The 17,360-nt window shown below is 61.3% G+C and overlaps 1 protein-coding gene across 6 annotated transcripts in view; it reads right to left on the bottom strand.

Moving 5' to 3' along the window:
* Positions 1 to 351: 351 nt before the first annotated feature.
* The window catches only part of pear1 (platelet endothelial aggregation receptor 1), a 190,533-nt gene continuing 173,524 nt past the window's right edge, over positions 352 to 17,360 (bottom strand). For 4 of the 6 annotated variants that reach the window (XM_041181752.1, XM_041181755.1, XM_041181753.1 and 1 more), the window contains exons 20-23: positions 15,324 to 15,450; positions 8,190 to 8,252; positions 7,062 to 7,271; positions 352 to 550 (exon numbers count right to left, since the gene is read on the bottom strand). In XM_041181752.1, coding sequence (XP_041037686.1) covers positions 369 to 550; positions 7,062 to 7,271; positions 8,190 to 8,252; positions 15,324 to 15,450 — 582 coding nt within the window. In that variant the 3' untranslated portion in view covers positions 352 to 368. The remainder of the gene's footprint in view (positions 551 to 7,061; positions 7,272 to 8,189; positions 8,253 to 15,323; positions 15,451 to 17,360) is intronic. The other 2 variants (XM_041181756.1, XM_041181757.1) reach the window with 2 other exon arrangements.

Below are 17,360 nucleotides of genomic sequence, written 5' to 3'. Positions count from 1 at the left end.
CCGCAAGCCCCTTCCCCCTCCGCTTCCGGCCGCCCGGAACAGGCCAGAGGCTTCCTGGTATCCGTGGCAACCCCGACGTCTAGCGACGCCTTTGGCTACGCCAAAGTCCTGGGCTGGCCGGCTCCTGAGGAGCGTCTTAGGCGATGGTGGGGGAGGGTGTCCAACCCAGCCCCATGGCTGGGATGGAATGGACCAATGGGATTGTCCGGTTTCTTGACGGACGCGGCAAAGGGCCCAATGGGTGGTTGGCGTCCTGCCTTTTCCCCCCTCCCCCTCCCTTCCATCGCCACGTGACCCCTAGCCTACCACCCTGCCGCGTTTGACCCCCACTCCCCGACCCCCCCCCCCCCCCGACCCCGGGTCACGGTTTAGCGGTGTTGTTGCCGTGGGAACGTGGGGGAGGGGGGGTAGTGTCGCACCGGAGGCAGGTCGTAGTGGCTGGGGATGTGGCTGTTCTTGGGGGAGTCGTAGTGGCTCGGAGGATCCTGAGGGGCCCGTTCCATCTCGCCGCTTGTGCCGCGGGCGCCGCTCCCTGGACGGATACAAAATTCTTAAAGACAAAAGAGAGAGGTGTCAGGTTAACCTCGTCATTCCAATGGCCGCCTCCCTCCCTCCCCCTCCCCCCACCCCCACCCCCACCACACTCCCCTCCCCCCACCCCCACCCCCACCACACTCCCCCCACCCCCACCCCCACCACACTCCCCCCACCCCCACCACACTCCCCTCCCCCCACCCCCACCACACTCCCCCCACCCCCACCACACTCCCCTCCCCCCACCCCCACCACACTCCCCTCCCCCCACCCCCACCACACTCCCCTCCCCCCACCCCCACCACACTCCCCTCCCCCCACCCCCACCACACTCCCCTCCCCCCCCAACCGCACTCCCCTCCCCCACCCCCACCGCACTCCCCTCCCCCCAACCACACTCCCCTCCCCCCCCACCACACTCCCCTCCCCCCAACCACACTCCCCTCCCCCCACCCCCACCACACTCCCCTCCCCCCACCCTCACCACACTCCCCTCCCCCCACCCCCACCACACTCCCCTCCCCCCACCCCCACCACACTCCCCTCCCCCCACCCCCACCACACTCCCCTCCCCCCCACCACACTCCCCTCCCCCCACCCCCACCACACTCCCCTCCCCCCACCCCCACCACACTCCCCTCCCCCCACCCCCACCACACTCCCCTCCCCCCACCCCCACCACACTCCCCTCCCCCCACCCCCACCACACTCCCCTCCCCCCACCCCCACCACACTCCCCTCCCCCCACCCCCACCACACTCCCCTCCCCCCCACCACACTCCCCTCCCCCCACCCCCACCACACTCCCCTCCCCCCCACCACACTCCCCCTCCCCCCACCCCCACCACACTCCCCTCCCCCCACCCCCACCACACTCCCCTCCCCTCCCCCCCACCACACTCCCCTCCCCCCCACCACACTCCCCTCCCCCCACCCCCACCACACTCCCCTCCCCCCCACCACACTCCCCTCCCCCCACCCCCACCACACTCCCCTCCCCCCCCAACCGCACTCCCCTCCCCCCACCCCCACCACACTCCCCTCCCCCACCCCCACCACACTACCCCCCCCCCACCCCCACCCACACTCCCCTCCCCCCACCCCCACCACACTCCCCTCCCCCCACCCCCACCACACTCCCCCTCCCCCCAATTTCCCTCCCCCCCACTCCCACCACACTCCCCTCCCCCACCCCACCACACTCCCCTCATCCCCAACCCACCACACTCCCTCCCCCACCCCCACCCCACACTCCCCTCCCCCACCCCCACCACACTCCCCTCCACACACCCCCACCACACTTCCCCTCCCCCCCCCCCACCCCCGACCACACTCTCCCCTCCCCCCCACCAACTCCCCTCCCCCACTCCCACCACACTCCCCTCCCCCCCACCCCCACCACACTCCCCTCCCCCCACCCCCAACACACTCCCCTCCCCCCACCCCCACCACACTCCCCTCCCCCCACCCCCACCACACTCCCCTCCCCCCACCCCCACCACACTCCCCTCCCCCCACCCCCACCACACTCCCCTCCCCCCACCCTCACCACACTCCCCTCCCCCCCACCCCACCACACTCCCCTGCCCCCCACCCCCACCACACTCCCCTCCCCCCACCCCCACCACACTCCCCTCCCCCCCACCAACACTCCCTCCCCCCACCCCCACCACTCATCCCCTCCCCCACCCCAACCACACGCCCCTCCCCCCACTCCCTCCACACTCTCCTCCCCCCCACCACACTCCCCCCCCCACCCCCACCACACTCCCCTCCCCCCCACCCCACCCCCACCACACTCTCCCTCCCCCACCCCCACCCCCACCACACCTCCCCTCCCCCCACCCCCACCACACTCCCCTCCCCCCACCCCCACCACACTCCCCTCCCCCCCCACCACACTCCCCTCCCCCCCACCACACTCCCCTCCCCCCACCCCCACCACACTCCCCTCCCCCCACCCCCACCACACTCCCCTCCCCCCACCCCCACCACACTCCCCTCCCCCCACCCCCACCGCACTCCCCTCCCCCCACCCCCACCGCACTCCCCTCCCCCCCACCACACTCCCCTCCCCCCACCCCCACCACACTCCCCTCCCCCCACCCCCACCCCCACCACACTCCCCTCCCCCCACCCCCACCACACTCCCCTCCCCCCACCCCCACCACACTCCCCTCCCCCCACCCCCACCACACTCCCCTCCCCCCACCCCCACCACACTCCCCTCCCCCCCCAACCGCACTCCCCTCCCCCCACCCCCACCGCACTCCCCTCCCCCCAACCACACTCCCCTCCCCCCCCACCACACTCCCCCTCCCCCCAACCACACTCCCCTCCCCCCACCCCCACCACACTCCCCTCCCCCCACCCTCACCACACTCCCCTCCCCCCACCCCCACCACACTCCCCCTCCCCCCACCCCCACCACACTCCCCTCCCCCCACCCCCACCACACTCCCCTCCCCCCCACCACACTCCCCTCCCCCACCCCCACCACACTCCCCTCCCCCCACCCCCACCACACTCCCCTCCCCCCACCCCCACCACACTCCCCTCCCCCCACCCCCACCACACTCCCCTCCCCCCACCCCCACCACACTCCCCTCCCCCCACCCCACCACACTCCCCTCCCCCCACCCCCACCACACTCCCCTCCCCCCACCCCCACCACACTCCCCTCCCCCCCACCACACTCCCCTCCCCCCACCCCCACCACACTCCCCTCCCCCCCACCACACTCCCCTCCCCCCACCCCCACCACACTCCCCTCCCCCCACCCCCACCACACTCCCCTCCCCTCCCCCCCACCACACTCCCCTCCCCCCCCACCACACTCCCCTCCCCCCACCCCCACCACACTCCCCTCCCCCCCACCACACTCCCCTCCCCCCACCCCCACCACACTCCCCTCCCCCCCCAACCGCACTCCCCTCCCCCCACCCCCACCACACTCCCCTCCCCCCACCCCCACCACACTCCCCTCCCCCCACCCCCACCACACTCCCCTCCCCCCACCCCCACCACACTCCCCTCCCCCCCCCCACCCCACCACACTCCCCTCCCCCCACTCCCACCACACTCCCCTCCCCACCGCCACCACACTCCCCTCCCCCAACCCACCACACTCCCCTCCCCCCACCCCCACCACACTCCCCTCCCCCCACCCCCACCACACTCCCCTCCACACACCCCCACCACACTCCCCTCCCCCCCACCCCCACCACACTCCCCTCCCCCCCACCACACTCCCCTCCCCCACTCCCACCACACTCCCCTCCCCCACCCCCACCACACTCCCCTCCCCCCACCCCCACCACACTCCCCTCCCCCCACCCCCACCACACTCCCCTCCCCCCACCCCCACCACACTCCCCTCCCCCCACCCCCACCACACTCCCCTCCCCCCACCCCCACCACACTCCCCTCCCCCCCCAACCGCACTCCCCTCCCCCCACCCCACCGCACTCCCCTCCCCCCAACCACACTCCCCTCCCCCCCACCACACTCCCCTCCCCCCAACCACACTCCCCTCCCCCCACCCCCACCACACTCCCCTCCCCCCACCCCCACCACACTCCCCTCCCCCCACCCTCACCACACTCCCCTCCCCCCACCCCCACCACACTCCCCTCCCCCCCACCCCCACCACACTCCCCTCCCCCCACCCCCACCACACTCCCCTCCCCCCCACCACACTCCCCTCCCCCCACCCCCACCACACTCCCCTCCCCCCACCCCCACCACACTCCCCTCCCCCCACCCCCACCACACTCCCCTCCCCCCACCCCCACCACACTCCCCTCCCCCCACCCCCACCACACTCCCCTCCCCCCACCCCCACCACACTCCCCTCCCCCACCCCCACCACACTCCCCTCCCCCCACCCCCACCACACTCCCCTCCCCCCACCCCCACCACACTCCCCTCCCCCCCACCACACTCCCCTCCCCCCACCCCCACCACACTCCCCTCCCCCCACCACACTCCCCTCCCCCACCCCCACCACACTCCCCTCCCCCCACCCCCACCACACTCCCCTCCCCCCACCCCCACCACACTCCCCTCCCCTCCCCCCCACCACACTCCCCTCCCCCCCACCACACTCCCCTCCCCCCACCCCCACCACACTCCCCTCCCCCCACCCCCACCACACTCCCCTCCCCCCCCCACCGCACTCCCCTCCCCCCACCCCCACCGCACTCCCCTCCCCCCAACCACACTCCCCTCCCCCCCCACCACACTCCCCTCCCCCCAACCACACTCCCCTCCCCCCACCCCCACCACACTCCCCTCCCCCACCCCCACCACACTCCCCTCCCCCCACCCTCACCACACTCCCCTCCCCCCACCCCCACCCACACTCCCTCCCCCCACCCCCACCACACTCCCCTCCCCCCACCCCCCACCACACTCCCCTCCCCCCCACCACACTCCCCTCCCCCCACCCCCACCACACTCCCCTCCCCCCACCCCCACCACACTCCCCTCCCCCCACCCCCACCACACTCCCCTCCCCCCACCCCCACCACACTCCCCTCCCCCACCCCCACCACACTCCCTCCCTCCCCCCACCCCACCACACTCCCCTCCCCCACCCCCACCACACTCCCCTCCCCCCCCACCACACTCCCCTCCCCCCACCCCCACCACACTCCCCCTCCCCCCCACCACACTCCCCTCCCCCCACCCCCACCACACTCCCCTCCCCCCACCCCCACCACACTCCCCTCCCCCCACCCCCACCACACTCCCCTCCCCTCCCCCCCACCACACTCCCCTCCCCCCACCACACTCCCCTCCCCCCACCCCCACCACACTCCCCTCCCCCCACCCCCACCACACTCCCCTCCCCCCCACCACACTCCCTCCCCCCACCCCCACCACACTCCCCTCCCCCCCCAACCGCACTCCCCTCCCCCCACCCCCACCACACTCCCCTCCCCCACCCCCACCACACTCCCCTCCCCCCACCCCCACCACACTCCCCTCCCCCCACCCCCACCACACTCCCCTCCCCCACCCCCACCACACTCCCCTCCCCCAACCCACCACACTCCCCTCCCCCCACCCCCACCACACTCCCCTCCCCCCACCCCCACCACACTCCCCTCCACACACCCCCACCACACTCCCCTCCCCCCCCACCCCCACCACACTCCCCTCCCCCCACCACACTCCCCTCCCCCACTCCCACCACACTCCCCTCCCCCACCCCCACCACACTCCCCTCCCCCCACCCCCTCCACACTCCCCTCCCCCCCACCACACTCCCCTCCCCCACTCCCACCACACTCCCCTCCCCCACTCCCACCACACTCCCCTCCCCCCCCAACCGCACTCCCCTCCCCCACCCCCACCACACTCCCCTCCCCCCCACCCCCACCGCACTCCCCTCCCCCCCAACCGCACTCCCCTCCCCTCCCAACCGCACTCCCCTCCCCTCCCAACCGCACTCCCCTCCCCCCCCAACCGCACTCCCCTCCCCCCCCAACCGCACTCCCCTCCCCCACCCCCACCACACTCCCCTCCCCCCCAACCGCACTCCCCTCCTCCCACCCCCACCACACTCCCCTCCCCCCCAATCGCACTCCCCTCCCCCCACCCCACCACACTCCCCTCCCCCCCCAACCGCACTCCCCTCCCCCCCCAACCGCACTCCCCTCCCCCCCCAACCGCACTCCCCTCCCCCCACCCCCACCACACTCCCCTCCCCCCCCAACCGCACTCCCCTCCCCCCCAACCGCACTCCCCTCCCCCCCCAACCGCACTCCCCTCCCCCCCCAACCGCACTCCCCTCCCCTCCCAACCGCACTCCCCTCCCCTCCCAACCGCACTCCCCTCCCCTCCCAACCGCACTCCCCTCCCCCCCCAACCGCACTCCCTTCCCCCCCCCAACCGCATTCCCCTCCCCCCCAACCGCACTCCCCTCCCCCCCCACCACACTCCCCTCCCCCCCAACCGCACTCACCTCCCCCCCCAACCGCACTCCCCTCCCCCCCCCCCAGCCACACTCTCCTCCCCTCCCCAACCGCACTCCCCTCCATCCGGCACAGGTCACCTGACCTCAGCATGCCACCAAAGTGCTTTCCAACCCATGCGGCACTCTTCGACGTGCTCCACCGTTCCCGCAGAGGAGCCAATCTGCGCACAGCAAGATCCCACAAACGCCGAGGGGTTGACGGCCCCAGTTAACCCGTGGCAATGGCCGTGTGCACCTTAATTCCGAGATCGGCCCCTTCTCCCTCACCCCAGCCCTTTCGTAACCCTACGCCATCCCCTCGCATCCCCCCCCGCCCCATCTCGCCCTCTCTCACCCCTCTCGCTCGCCCCGCGGCCCCTCACCACCCCATCTCCTCCCCCCCCCCCCCCCCCCCCCCCCCCCCCCCCCCCCCGCCACCCCACACCCCTTTCAGCCCATGCCCTCACCCCCTCTGGTGCCCTCACGCTCGCGACCTCACCCCACGCCCCCTCATGCTAGCATCGCCCCCCCCTCTCCACCCCAGCCCTCGGCCTTCCCTCCTCACCTCCCTCCGGCTGCCCCTTTCCCGACTCGACGAAGAGCCCAATCTCGGCGTAGGAGGCATCCTGCCCGCCGACCGGCGCCGTCATCTCCATGTAGCTGCTCTCGCCGTGTTTGCCACCGAGCCCGGGCAGGTCACGTATGGTGGCGTAGGGATTCTCCCCGCTGCTGACCGAGCAGGTGCTGGAGGTACAGGCCGAGCCTTTGAGGTCATCTGAGGGCAGCAAAGAAAGGTCAGGGGTCAGGGCAGGCCGACAGCGAGGGGGTGGGGGGTGGCGGTGAGGCTACAGCCGGACAAGGGGCCTTGGTGAGACCACACCCGGAGCACTGTGTCCAGTTTCCTCACTCAAGGAGGGATTGTCCTTGTATTGGGAGACAGTCCGGAGAAGGTTCACTGGGGCTGATTCCTGGGATGAAGGGGGTTTGTCTTATGAGGACAGGTTGAGCAGGTTGGGCCTGTACCCATTGGAATTTAGAAGAATGAGAGGTGATCTTATTGAAACATATCAGATCCTGAGGGGGGGGTTTGACAGGTGGATGCTGGGAGGGTGTTTACCCCCCCTCGTGGGGGAATCTAGAACGAGGGAGGGGGGCACAGTTTCAGGATAAGGGGTCTCCCATTGAAGACAGAGATGAGGAGGAATTTCTTCTCTCAGAGGGTGGTCAGTCTATGGAATTCTCTCCCCCACAGAGAGCAGTGGGGGCCGGGTCACTGAATATATTCAAGGCCCAGTTAGAGAGATTTCTGGTCGACCAGCCGGGGGGGTCAAGGGTTATGGAGGGGGACAGGCAGGAAAGTGGAGTTAAGGTCACAACCGGGTCAGCCATGTTCCTACTGACTAGAGCAAGGCTCGAGGGGCCGAATGGCCTCTTCCTGCTCTTGCGTGAGGGAGCGAGCGGTCACTGGGGGGTGGTGGGTGGCACGAGGCAGTGAGGGGGAAAGAGGTGAGGGGAAAGGAGGTTGAAGGAGTGCATGGTGCTGGGGATGCAAAGGGCGATGGGGTAAAGGGGGAGGTGGAGGTGGCTGAGGGATGAGGGGCAAGGGAGGAGAGGGAGTGAGTGGGCGAGGAGAGAGGGTTGAGGAGGAGGGCTTCGAGGGACCGAGGGTTGAGGGGACACGAGTCTCACGTACCTGTGTTATAGTATTTCCCCAGACTGTTGCTGTAACTATAACTTCTGTCTATTCCACAGGCACCTGTGTACAGAGCGAGGGGGAGGGATGAAGAGGTGGATGTGAGGAAGGGCGAGAGAGAGAGAGAGAGATCGAAAGGAGAGCAGAGGATACAATTTGTAGGGAGAGCAAGAGATAAGGACAGAGGGAGAGATGAAGGAGGGAGGGAGAAAGGGAGAGGAAAAGGGACAGAGAGAGTGAGGGAGGCAGCAAGAGAGATGGAGGGAGTGAGATATAAAGGCAGAGAGAGAAAAGCAGAGAGAAATGGAAGAGAGAGGATAGAGACAGCGAGAAAGGGAGTGGGGAAACAGTGAGGGAGCAGAACAGGGACAGGCAGGAGGTGGTCAGATAGAACCAGATGGACAACGAGTGAGAGGCAGAGAGCACCCAGTAGAGACATGGAGAGAGAGAGAAATAGTGACATGGAGAGATAGAGAGACATGGAGAAAGAGAAAGAGAGACATGGAGAGAGAGATGGAGAGAGAAAGAGAGACATGGAGAGAGAGATAGAGAGACATGTAGAAAGAAATAGAGAGAAGTGGAGGGAGAGATAGAGAGAGAAGTGGAGGGAGAGATAGAGAGAGAGAGAGAGAAGTGGAGGGAGAGATAGAGAGAGAGAGAGAGAAGTGGAGGGAGAGAGAAGTGGAGGGAGAGAGAAGTGGAGGGAGAGAGAAGTGGAGGGAGAGAGAAGTGGAGGGAGAGAGAAGTGGAGGGAGAGAGAAGTGGAGGGAGAGAGAAGTGGAGGGAGAGAGAAGTGGAGGGAGAGAGAAGTGGAGGGAGAGAGAAGTGGAGGGAGAGAGAAGTGGAGGGAGAGAGAAGTGGAGGGAGAGAGAAGTGGAGGGAGAGATAGAGAGAGAGAGAAATGGAGGGAGAAATAGAGAGAGAGAGAAATGGAGGGAGAAACAGAGAGAGAAGTGGAGGGAGAGATAGAGAGAGAGAGACAGAGAGAGAGAAGTGGAGGGAGAGATAGAGAAAGAGAAAAGTGGAGGGAGAGATAGAGAGAGAGAGAAGTGTAGGGAGAGAGAGAGAGAGAAGTGTAGGGAGAGAGAGAGAGAGAAGTGGAGGGAGAGATAGAGAGAGAAGTGGAGGGAGAGATAGAGAGAGAGAGAAGTGGAGGGAGAGATAGAGAGAGAGAAATGAAGGAGAAATATAGAGAGAGAAGTGGAGGGAGAGATAGAGAGAGAAAAGCGGAGGGAGAGATAGAGAGAAAAGTGGAGGGAGAGATAGAGAGAGAAGTGGAGGGAGAGATAGAGAGAGAGAAATGAAGGAGAAATATAGAGAGAGAAGTGGAGGGAGAGATAGAGAGAGAAAAGTGGAGGGAGAGATAGAGAGAAAAGTGGAGGGAGAGATAGAGAGAGAAGTGGAGGGAGAGATAGAGAGAGAGAGAGAAGTGGAGGGAGAGATAGAGAGAGAAGTGGAGGGAGAGATAGAGAGAGAAATGGAGGGAGAGATAGAGAGAGAAGTGGAGGGAGAGATAGAGAGAGAGACAGAGAGAGAGAAGTGGAGGGAGAGATAGAGAGAGAGAAGTGGAGGGAGAGAGAGAGAGAAGTGGAGGGAGAGATAGAGAGAGAAATGAAGGAGAAATATAGAGAGAGAAGTGGAGGGAGAGATAGAGAGAGAAAAGTGGAGGGAGAGATAGAGAGAGAGAGAAGTGGAGGGAGAGAGAGAGAAGTGGAGGGAGAGATGGAAAGAGAGAGAGAGAAATGGAGGGAGCGATATAGAGATAAGTGGAGGGAGAGATAGGGAGAGAAGTGGAGGGAGAGAGAGAGAGAGGAGTGGAGTGAGAGATAGAGAGAGAAGTGGAGGGAGAGATAGAGAGAAAGAGAGAAGTGGAGGGAGAGATAGAGAAAGAGAGTGAAGTGGATGGAGAGATAGAGAGAGAGAGAAGTAGATTGAGCGATAGAGAGAGAGAAGTGGAGGGAGAGATGGAGAGAGAGAAGTGGAGGGAGAGATGGAGAGAGAGAAGTGGAGGGAGAGATGGAGAGAGAGAAGTGGAGGGAGAGATGGAGAGAGAGAAGTGGAGGGAGAGATGGAGAGAGAGAAGTGGAGGGAGAGATGGAGAGAGAGAGAAATGGAGGGAGAGATGGAGAGAGAGAAGTGGAGGGAGAGAGAGAGAGAGAGAAATGGAGGGTGAAATAGAGAGAGAGAAGTGGAGGGAGAGAGAGAGAGAGAGAAGTGGAGGGAGAGATAGAGAGAGAGAAGTGGAGGGAGAGATAGAGAGAGAGAGAAATGGAGGGAGAGATAGAAAGAAATGGAGGGAGAGATAGAGAGAGAGAAGTGGAGGGAGCGATAGAGAGAGAGAGAAGTGGAGGGAGCGATAGAGAGAGAGAAAAGTGGAGGGAGCGATAGAGAGAGAGAGAAAAGTGGAGGGAGAGATGGAGAGAGAAAAGTGGAGGGAGAGATGGAGAGAGAGAAGTGGAGGGAGAGATGGAGAGTGAGAGAAAAGGAGGGAGAGATGGAGAGAGAGAGAAATGGAGGGAGAGATAGAGAGAAAAGTGGAGGGAGAGATAGAGAGAGAAGTGGAGGGAGAGATAGAGAGAGAGAAATGAAGGAGAAATATAGAGAGAGAAGTGGAGGGAGAGATAGAGAGAGAAAAGTGGAGGGAGAGATAGAGAGAAAAGTGGAGGGAGAGATAGAGAGAGAAGTGGAGGGAGAGATAGAGAGAGAGAGAGAAGTGGAGGGAGAGATAGAGAGAGAAGTGGAGGGAGAGATAGAGAGAGAAATGGAGGGAGAGATAGAGAGAGAAGTGGAGGGAGAGATAGAGAGAGAGACAGAGAGAGAGAAGTGGAGGGAGAGATAGAGAGAGAGAAGTGGAGGGAGAGAGAGAGAGAAGTGGAGGGAGAGATAGAGAGAGAAATGAAGGAGAAATATAGAGAGAGAAGTGGAGGGAGAGATAGAGAGAGAAAAGTGGAGGGAGAGATAGAGAGAGAGAGAAGTGGAGGGAGAGAGAGAGAAGTGGAGGGAGAGATGGAAAGAGAGAGAGAGAAATGGAGGGAGCGATATAGAGATAAGTGGAGGGAGAGATAGGGAGAGAAGTGGAGGGAGAGAGAGAGAGAGGAGTGGAGTGAGAGATAGAGAGAGAAGTGGAGGGAGAGATAGAGAGAAAGAGAGAAGTGGAGGGAGAGATAGAGAAAGAGAGTGAAGTGGATGGAGAGATAGAGAGAGAGAGAAGTAGATTGAGCGATAGAGAGAGAGAAGTGGAGGGAGAGATGGAGAGAGAGAAGTGGAGGGAGAGATGGAGAGAGAGAAGTGGAGGGAGAGATGGAGAGAGAGAAGTGGAGGGAGAGATGGAGAGAGAGAAGTGGAGGGAGAGATGGAGAGAGAGAAGTGGAGGGAGAGATGGAGAGAGAGAGAAATGGAGGGAGAGATGGAGAGAGAGAAGTGGAGGGAGAGAGAGAGAGAGAGAAATGGAGGGTGAAATAGAGAGAGAGAAGTGGAGGGAGAGAGAGAGAGAGAGAAGTGGAGGGAGAGATAGAGAGAGAGAAGTGGAGGGAGAGATAGAGAGAGAGAGAAATGGAGGGAGAGATAGAAAGAAATGGAGGGAGAGATAGAGAGAGAGAAGTGGAGGGAGCGATAGAGAGAGAGAGAAGTGGAGGGAGCGATAGAGAGAGAGAAAAGTGGAGGGAGCGATAGAGAGAGAGAGAAAAGTGGAGGGAGAGATGGAGAGAGAGAAGTGGAGGGAGAGATGGAGAGAGAGAAGTGGAGGGAGAGATGGAGAGTGAGAGAAAAGGAGGGAGAGATGGAGAGAGAGAGAAATGGAGGGAGAGATGGAGAGAGAGAAGCGGAGGGAGAGATGCAGAGACATGGAGAGAGTGTGTTAATGGAACAGATAAGTTCAATCTGTATTTCAATTTGCAAACTTCTTCAGAAACATCGCAAAACTGGCTCAGTAATCAAATCCCAATCAGATACAGTGCTTAAACTGTTTTATTGCAATTCTACTACTCAGTAACTTGGCACTCACATTTTACAAGTGTTGGAGAGCATGATCCTGTGACCCATCAATCACTCCCAGGACAAGTACAGCACGGGGTTAGATACAGAGTAAAGCTCCCTCTACACTTTCCCCATCAAACACTCCCAGGACAGGTACTGCACGGGGTTAGATACAGAGTAAAGCTCCCTCTACACTGTCCCCATCAAACACTCCCAGGACAGGTATGGGGGTTTGGTAGTGGGATCTGGGGAGCTCCTCATTTTATACTAACGCCTAACTGTGGCCAGGAAGACCATTAAGAGCATGGACCCTCCATGAAGACACACCATTTACAGTGGAGAGTGAGCTACACTTCAAATAAGCATCCCCTTAGAATCTCTGTTGCAGACCAAATCCGTGTAATCGCCGTTAGCTGCTCCTCGGGCCTAGTTACCTGTTAAAGATGTGGATGATGATTGTGTGGGCTACGCTCGTCACTCATTGCTGTGAACTGTCACTAACTGACGATTGGCTTGCTGGACCAATGTTATTATCGGGTGGTCAGCTCGGTTGAGGCTGGAGTTACGTGTAGGCCCCATCTTTGGCCTAGCTGACTGCCTCCCTGTCCTGACTGACAGCACCAAGGCACTTGGTCTCTTGTGACAGTTTAGTAATTGGGGGAGCACAAATGGGGGCTTGGTGGGCTGGCGGGGAGGGGCAGGGGGTCTGTGGGGGGGAGGGGGGTGGCGTGGTGGGAAGGTGGTTTGAAATGGCACCAGGAGGTGTGTTCTTTTCTCAATTGACTGAAACTTCTGTTCGAGGTCTTTAAAATCCTGAAAGGGGTTCGATAGGGTCGACATTGAGAAGATGTTTCCACTTGTCAGGGGAGGGAGAGACCAGAACGAGGGGGGCCATCGATATCAGACAGTCCCTGATAAATCCGATGGGGAATTCAGGAGAAACGTCTTTACCCAGAGAGTGGGGAGAATGTGGGACTCGCTCCCATGGGGAGTGGGGAGAATGTGGGACTCGCTTCACGGGGAGAGGGGAGAATGTGGGACTCACTCCCACGGGGAGTGGGGAGAATGTGGGACTCGCTCCCGCGGGGAGTGGGGAGAATGTGGGACTCACTCCCACAGGGAGTGGGGAGAATGTGGGACTCACTCCCACGGGCAGTGGGGAGAATGTGGGACTCGCTCCCACAGGGTGTGGGGAGAATGTGGGACTCGCTCCCATGGGGAGTGGGGAGAATGTGGGACTCGCTTTACGGGGAGAGGGGAGAATGTGGGACTCACTCCCACGGGGAGTGGGGAGAATGTGGGACTCGCTCCCGCGGGGAGTGGGGAGAATGTGGGACTCACTCCCACGGGGAGTGGGGAGAATGTGGGACTCACTCCCACGGGCAGTGGGGAGAATGTGGGACTCGCTCCCACAGGGTGTGGGGAGAATGTGGGACTCGCTCCCACGGGGAGTAGGGAGAATGTGGGACTGGCTCCCACGGGGAGTAGGGAGAATGTGGGACTGGCTCCCACAGGGAGTGGGGAGAATGTGGGACTCGCTCCCATGGGGAGTGGGGAGAATGTGGGACTCGCTTCACGGGGAGCGGGGAGAATGTGGGACTCACTCCCACAGGGAGTGGTTGAGGTGAATCTCAGAGATGGATTGAAGTGGGGGGGAAGCTGGATAAACACATGAGGGAGAGAGGAATAGAAGGATATGTTGATGGGGGGAGAGGGAGAGGGGGGTGGGAGGAGGCTCATGTGGGGCAGAAAACACCAGCACGGAGCAGAGGGGCCGAATGGCCTGTTTCTGTGCTGTAAAACTTTGTTTAATTCTATGTAACCTGTTGTTCGGTATCTGTCAATCAATTCATCTCACCCCATTTCTCATTCTCTTCATCTGTTAGTCTGTTAATCTCTCTTCTCTCTCTCCCTGCTAACCTCTCTATGTGATACTATGGACAGCTCAATCTCAGCCCCATCTCTCAAATTTCACCCACTTTTTTACCCCCTCTGTTAATCTCCCTCTGTCTGTTTCTCTGTCAACTGCTCCCCATCTAACACTCTCTCCACGCATCTCTCTGTTCCGTCAAATAGGGACAGACAGGCTCCGTAAATATTCACATATTCTTGGGGACCCCCCTTCAAATGTTGGAACTCCCGAGAATCCCTCGCAAACATTGACACCCCAACTCCCCTCTCCTCACCTCCTCCACCTGATCCTCTGCTTTAAGTACCAAAAATAAAATCCTAGACAGAATGGAGGCAGACAGCCACTTGCTAGTACAGGCCTTGAATATTCCTGAAAATTGAGAAATGTTACTGAAGCTTTCCTCTTGCACTGATCAGGACAAGTCCAAGAAGGGCAAACTCTCACAACTATTTATACTACTGGAGGAAAGGGTGATGATTCGTTGGCAAATTGACTGATTAAAGGCTCAAGGCTTGAACATATTCCTTTTGTTTGCAGAGTATGGGTCCCTGCGCCTGAATGTGTGTCGCTCATAGCAAGCACGAATGAGCCATAACACAAACTGGACTGATTATCTTAAATTGGTAAAGGCAAAATACTGCAGATGCTGGAAATCTGAAATAAAAACAGACCGGAAATGTTAATTCTGTTTCTCCATGGACGCTCTCAGACCCGCTGAGTTTTACCAGCATGTTCTGTTTTTATCTTTAAATTGGTTGCTAGTGTAGCATTTAGCGCACTCAGGATTGTTTCGCTCATTGCTATAAGCGACATACATTCATACACAGGGCCCTGTGCTCTGCAAACAAATGGACCATGAGCAAACCTCGCACTTTCATTGAATTCCCCTGGAGCCTACAGTTCCCCGTTGCTTTTTCCATGGCAGTGTTTCGGCCACTCAGAGTTGATTTGCCACCTGATCAGAACCTGTTCCTCCCCTGCAGTAGAAATTGTTGTGAGAGTTTGAAATTGGGCATTTTTGTGTTTGTCCTGGTGAGTGCAAGACGAAAAGCTTTGACAACGTGTCTCTGTCTTTTCAACGATATTCAATGGAGGTTTTACTAAGGTAGCCAAATGATCGCTTAGGGGGAAAGGGCGGGAAAGTGGCGTTGAGTTAGACGAACAGCCATGGCCCCACTGGATGGCGGAGGAGGCTCAAGGGGCTGAACGGCCGCTTCCCGCAACCCTGTTCCTCATTTCTTTCTTACCTTTTCCCTTGTGCTTGGGGCCGTGTTTCCAGTCAGCTGGTAAGGTCGCGTTGTTCTCCAGGCCTCCGGCTCCTGACCTCTCCTTTTCAAGGTTCTTCTTCTTGGCAAAAAGCTGATTGTTGGTGGTCTGCTCGGGGAGGTGAAATCGCTGCAAGTCAGCGCTGGGAGCATTCGCCACCAATTCCCAACCCCGCGCACACTGACTAACGGGGATTGACGGCCAGGGAGAGGAGAAAGAGCCCGGGGTGACTTCCAGGCTCGCTGAAGGACTTAGCACCTTTTCCCATCCAATATTCTCCCTTCTTATCCGGATGGGGGCAAAAGATGGGGGAGGGGGAGGATAAGCTGGGATGGGATGGGTTGGGTTGGAATGGGTTAAGATGGGGGATGGGGTGGGATTGAATGAGTTAAGGTGGGAGATGGGGTGGGATTGAATGGGTTAAGGTGGAGTTGGGGTGGGTTAGGATGGGGCATGGGATGGGATGGAATGGGTTAAGATGGGGTTGGTTGGGATGGAATGGGTTAGGATGGGGGTGGTGGGTTGGGTTGGAATGGGTTAAGATGGGGGGATGGATTGGGGTGGATTGGGTTTGGATGGGGGGATGGGTTGGGATGGAATGGGTTTGGTTGGGGGGGGATGGGTTGGGTGGGATGGGTTAGGATGGGGGGATGGGTTGGGGTGGAATAAGTTTGGATGGGGGGATGGGTTAGGATGGGGGGATGGGTTGGGGTGGATTGGGTTTGGATGGGGGATGGGTTGGGATGGAATGGGTTTGGATGGGGGTATGGGTTGGGTGGAATGGGTTTGGATGGGGGATGGGTTTGGATGGGGGATGGGTTAGGATGGAGGGATGGGTTGGGTGGAATGGGTTTGGATGGGGGGATGAGTTAGGATGGGGGGATGGGTCGGGGTGGAATGGATTTGGATGGGGGGATGGGTTGGGATGGGGGGATGGGTTGGGGTGGAATGGGTTTGGATGGGGGGGATGGGTTGGGATGGAATGGGTTTGGATGGGGGATGGGTTAGGATGGGGGATGGGGTGGAATGGGTTTGAATGGGGGGATGGGTTGGGGTGGAATGGGTTTGGATGGGGGGGATGGGTTAGGATGGGGGGATGGGTTGGGATGGAATGGTTTGGATGGGGGGATGGGTTGGGATGGGGGATGGGTTTGGATGGGGGGATGGGTTGGGGTGGAATGGGTTTGGATGGGGGGGATGGGTTAGGATGGGGGGATGGGTTGGGATGGAATGGTTTGGATGGGGGGATGGGTTGGGATGGGGGATGGGTTTGGATGGGGGGATGGGTTGGGGTGGAATGGGTTTGGATGGGGGGACGGGTTGGGGTGGAATGGGTTTGGATGGGGGGGATGGGTTAGGATGGGGGGATGGGTTGGGATGGAATGGTTTGGATGGGGGGATGGGTTGGGATGGGGGATGGGTTTGGATGGGGGGATGGGTTGGGATGGAATGGTTTGGATGGGGGGATGGGGGATGGGTTGGGGTGGAATGGGTTTGGATGGGGGGATGGGTTGGGGTGGGAATGGGTTGGTGAATGGTTTGGATGGGGGATGGGTTGGGGTGGGAATGGGTTATGATGGGGGGATGGGTTGGGGTGGGAATGGGTTGGTGTGGAATGGGTTTGGATGGGGGGATGGTTTGGGGTGGAATGGGTTTGGATAGGGGGATGGGTTGGGGTGGGAATGGGTTGGTGTGGAATGGGTTTGGATGGGGGGATGGTTTGGGGTGGAATGGGTAGGATGTAGGGATGGGTTGGGATGGGGGAATGGGTTGGGGTGGAATGAGTTAGGAAGGGGGGATGGATTGGGGTGGGAATGGGGGGATGGGTTGGGGTGGAATGGGTTAGGATGGGGGGGATGTGTTGGGGTGGAATGGGTTAGGATGGGGGATGGGTTGGGATGGAATGGTTTGGATGGGGGGATGGTCTGGGTGGAATGGGTTGGGATGGGGGATGGGTTGGGTTGGGAATGGGTTGGGGTGGAATGTGTTTGGATGAGGGAATGGGTTGGAGTGGAATG

This window comes from Carcharodon carcharias, assembly GCF_017639515.1.
Source record: "Carcharodon carcharias isolate sCarCar2 chromosome 36 unlocalized genomic scaffold, sCarCar2.pri SUPER_36_unloc_2, whole genome shotgun sequence".
NCBI lineage: Eukaryota > Metazoa > Chordata > Chondrichthyes > Lamniformes > Lamnidae > Carcharodon > Carcharodon carcharias.
The sequence above is the reverse complement of the archived record's forward strand: the minus strand, read 5'-3'. Positions and strand labels throughout refer to the sequence as shown.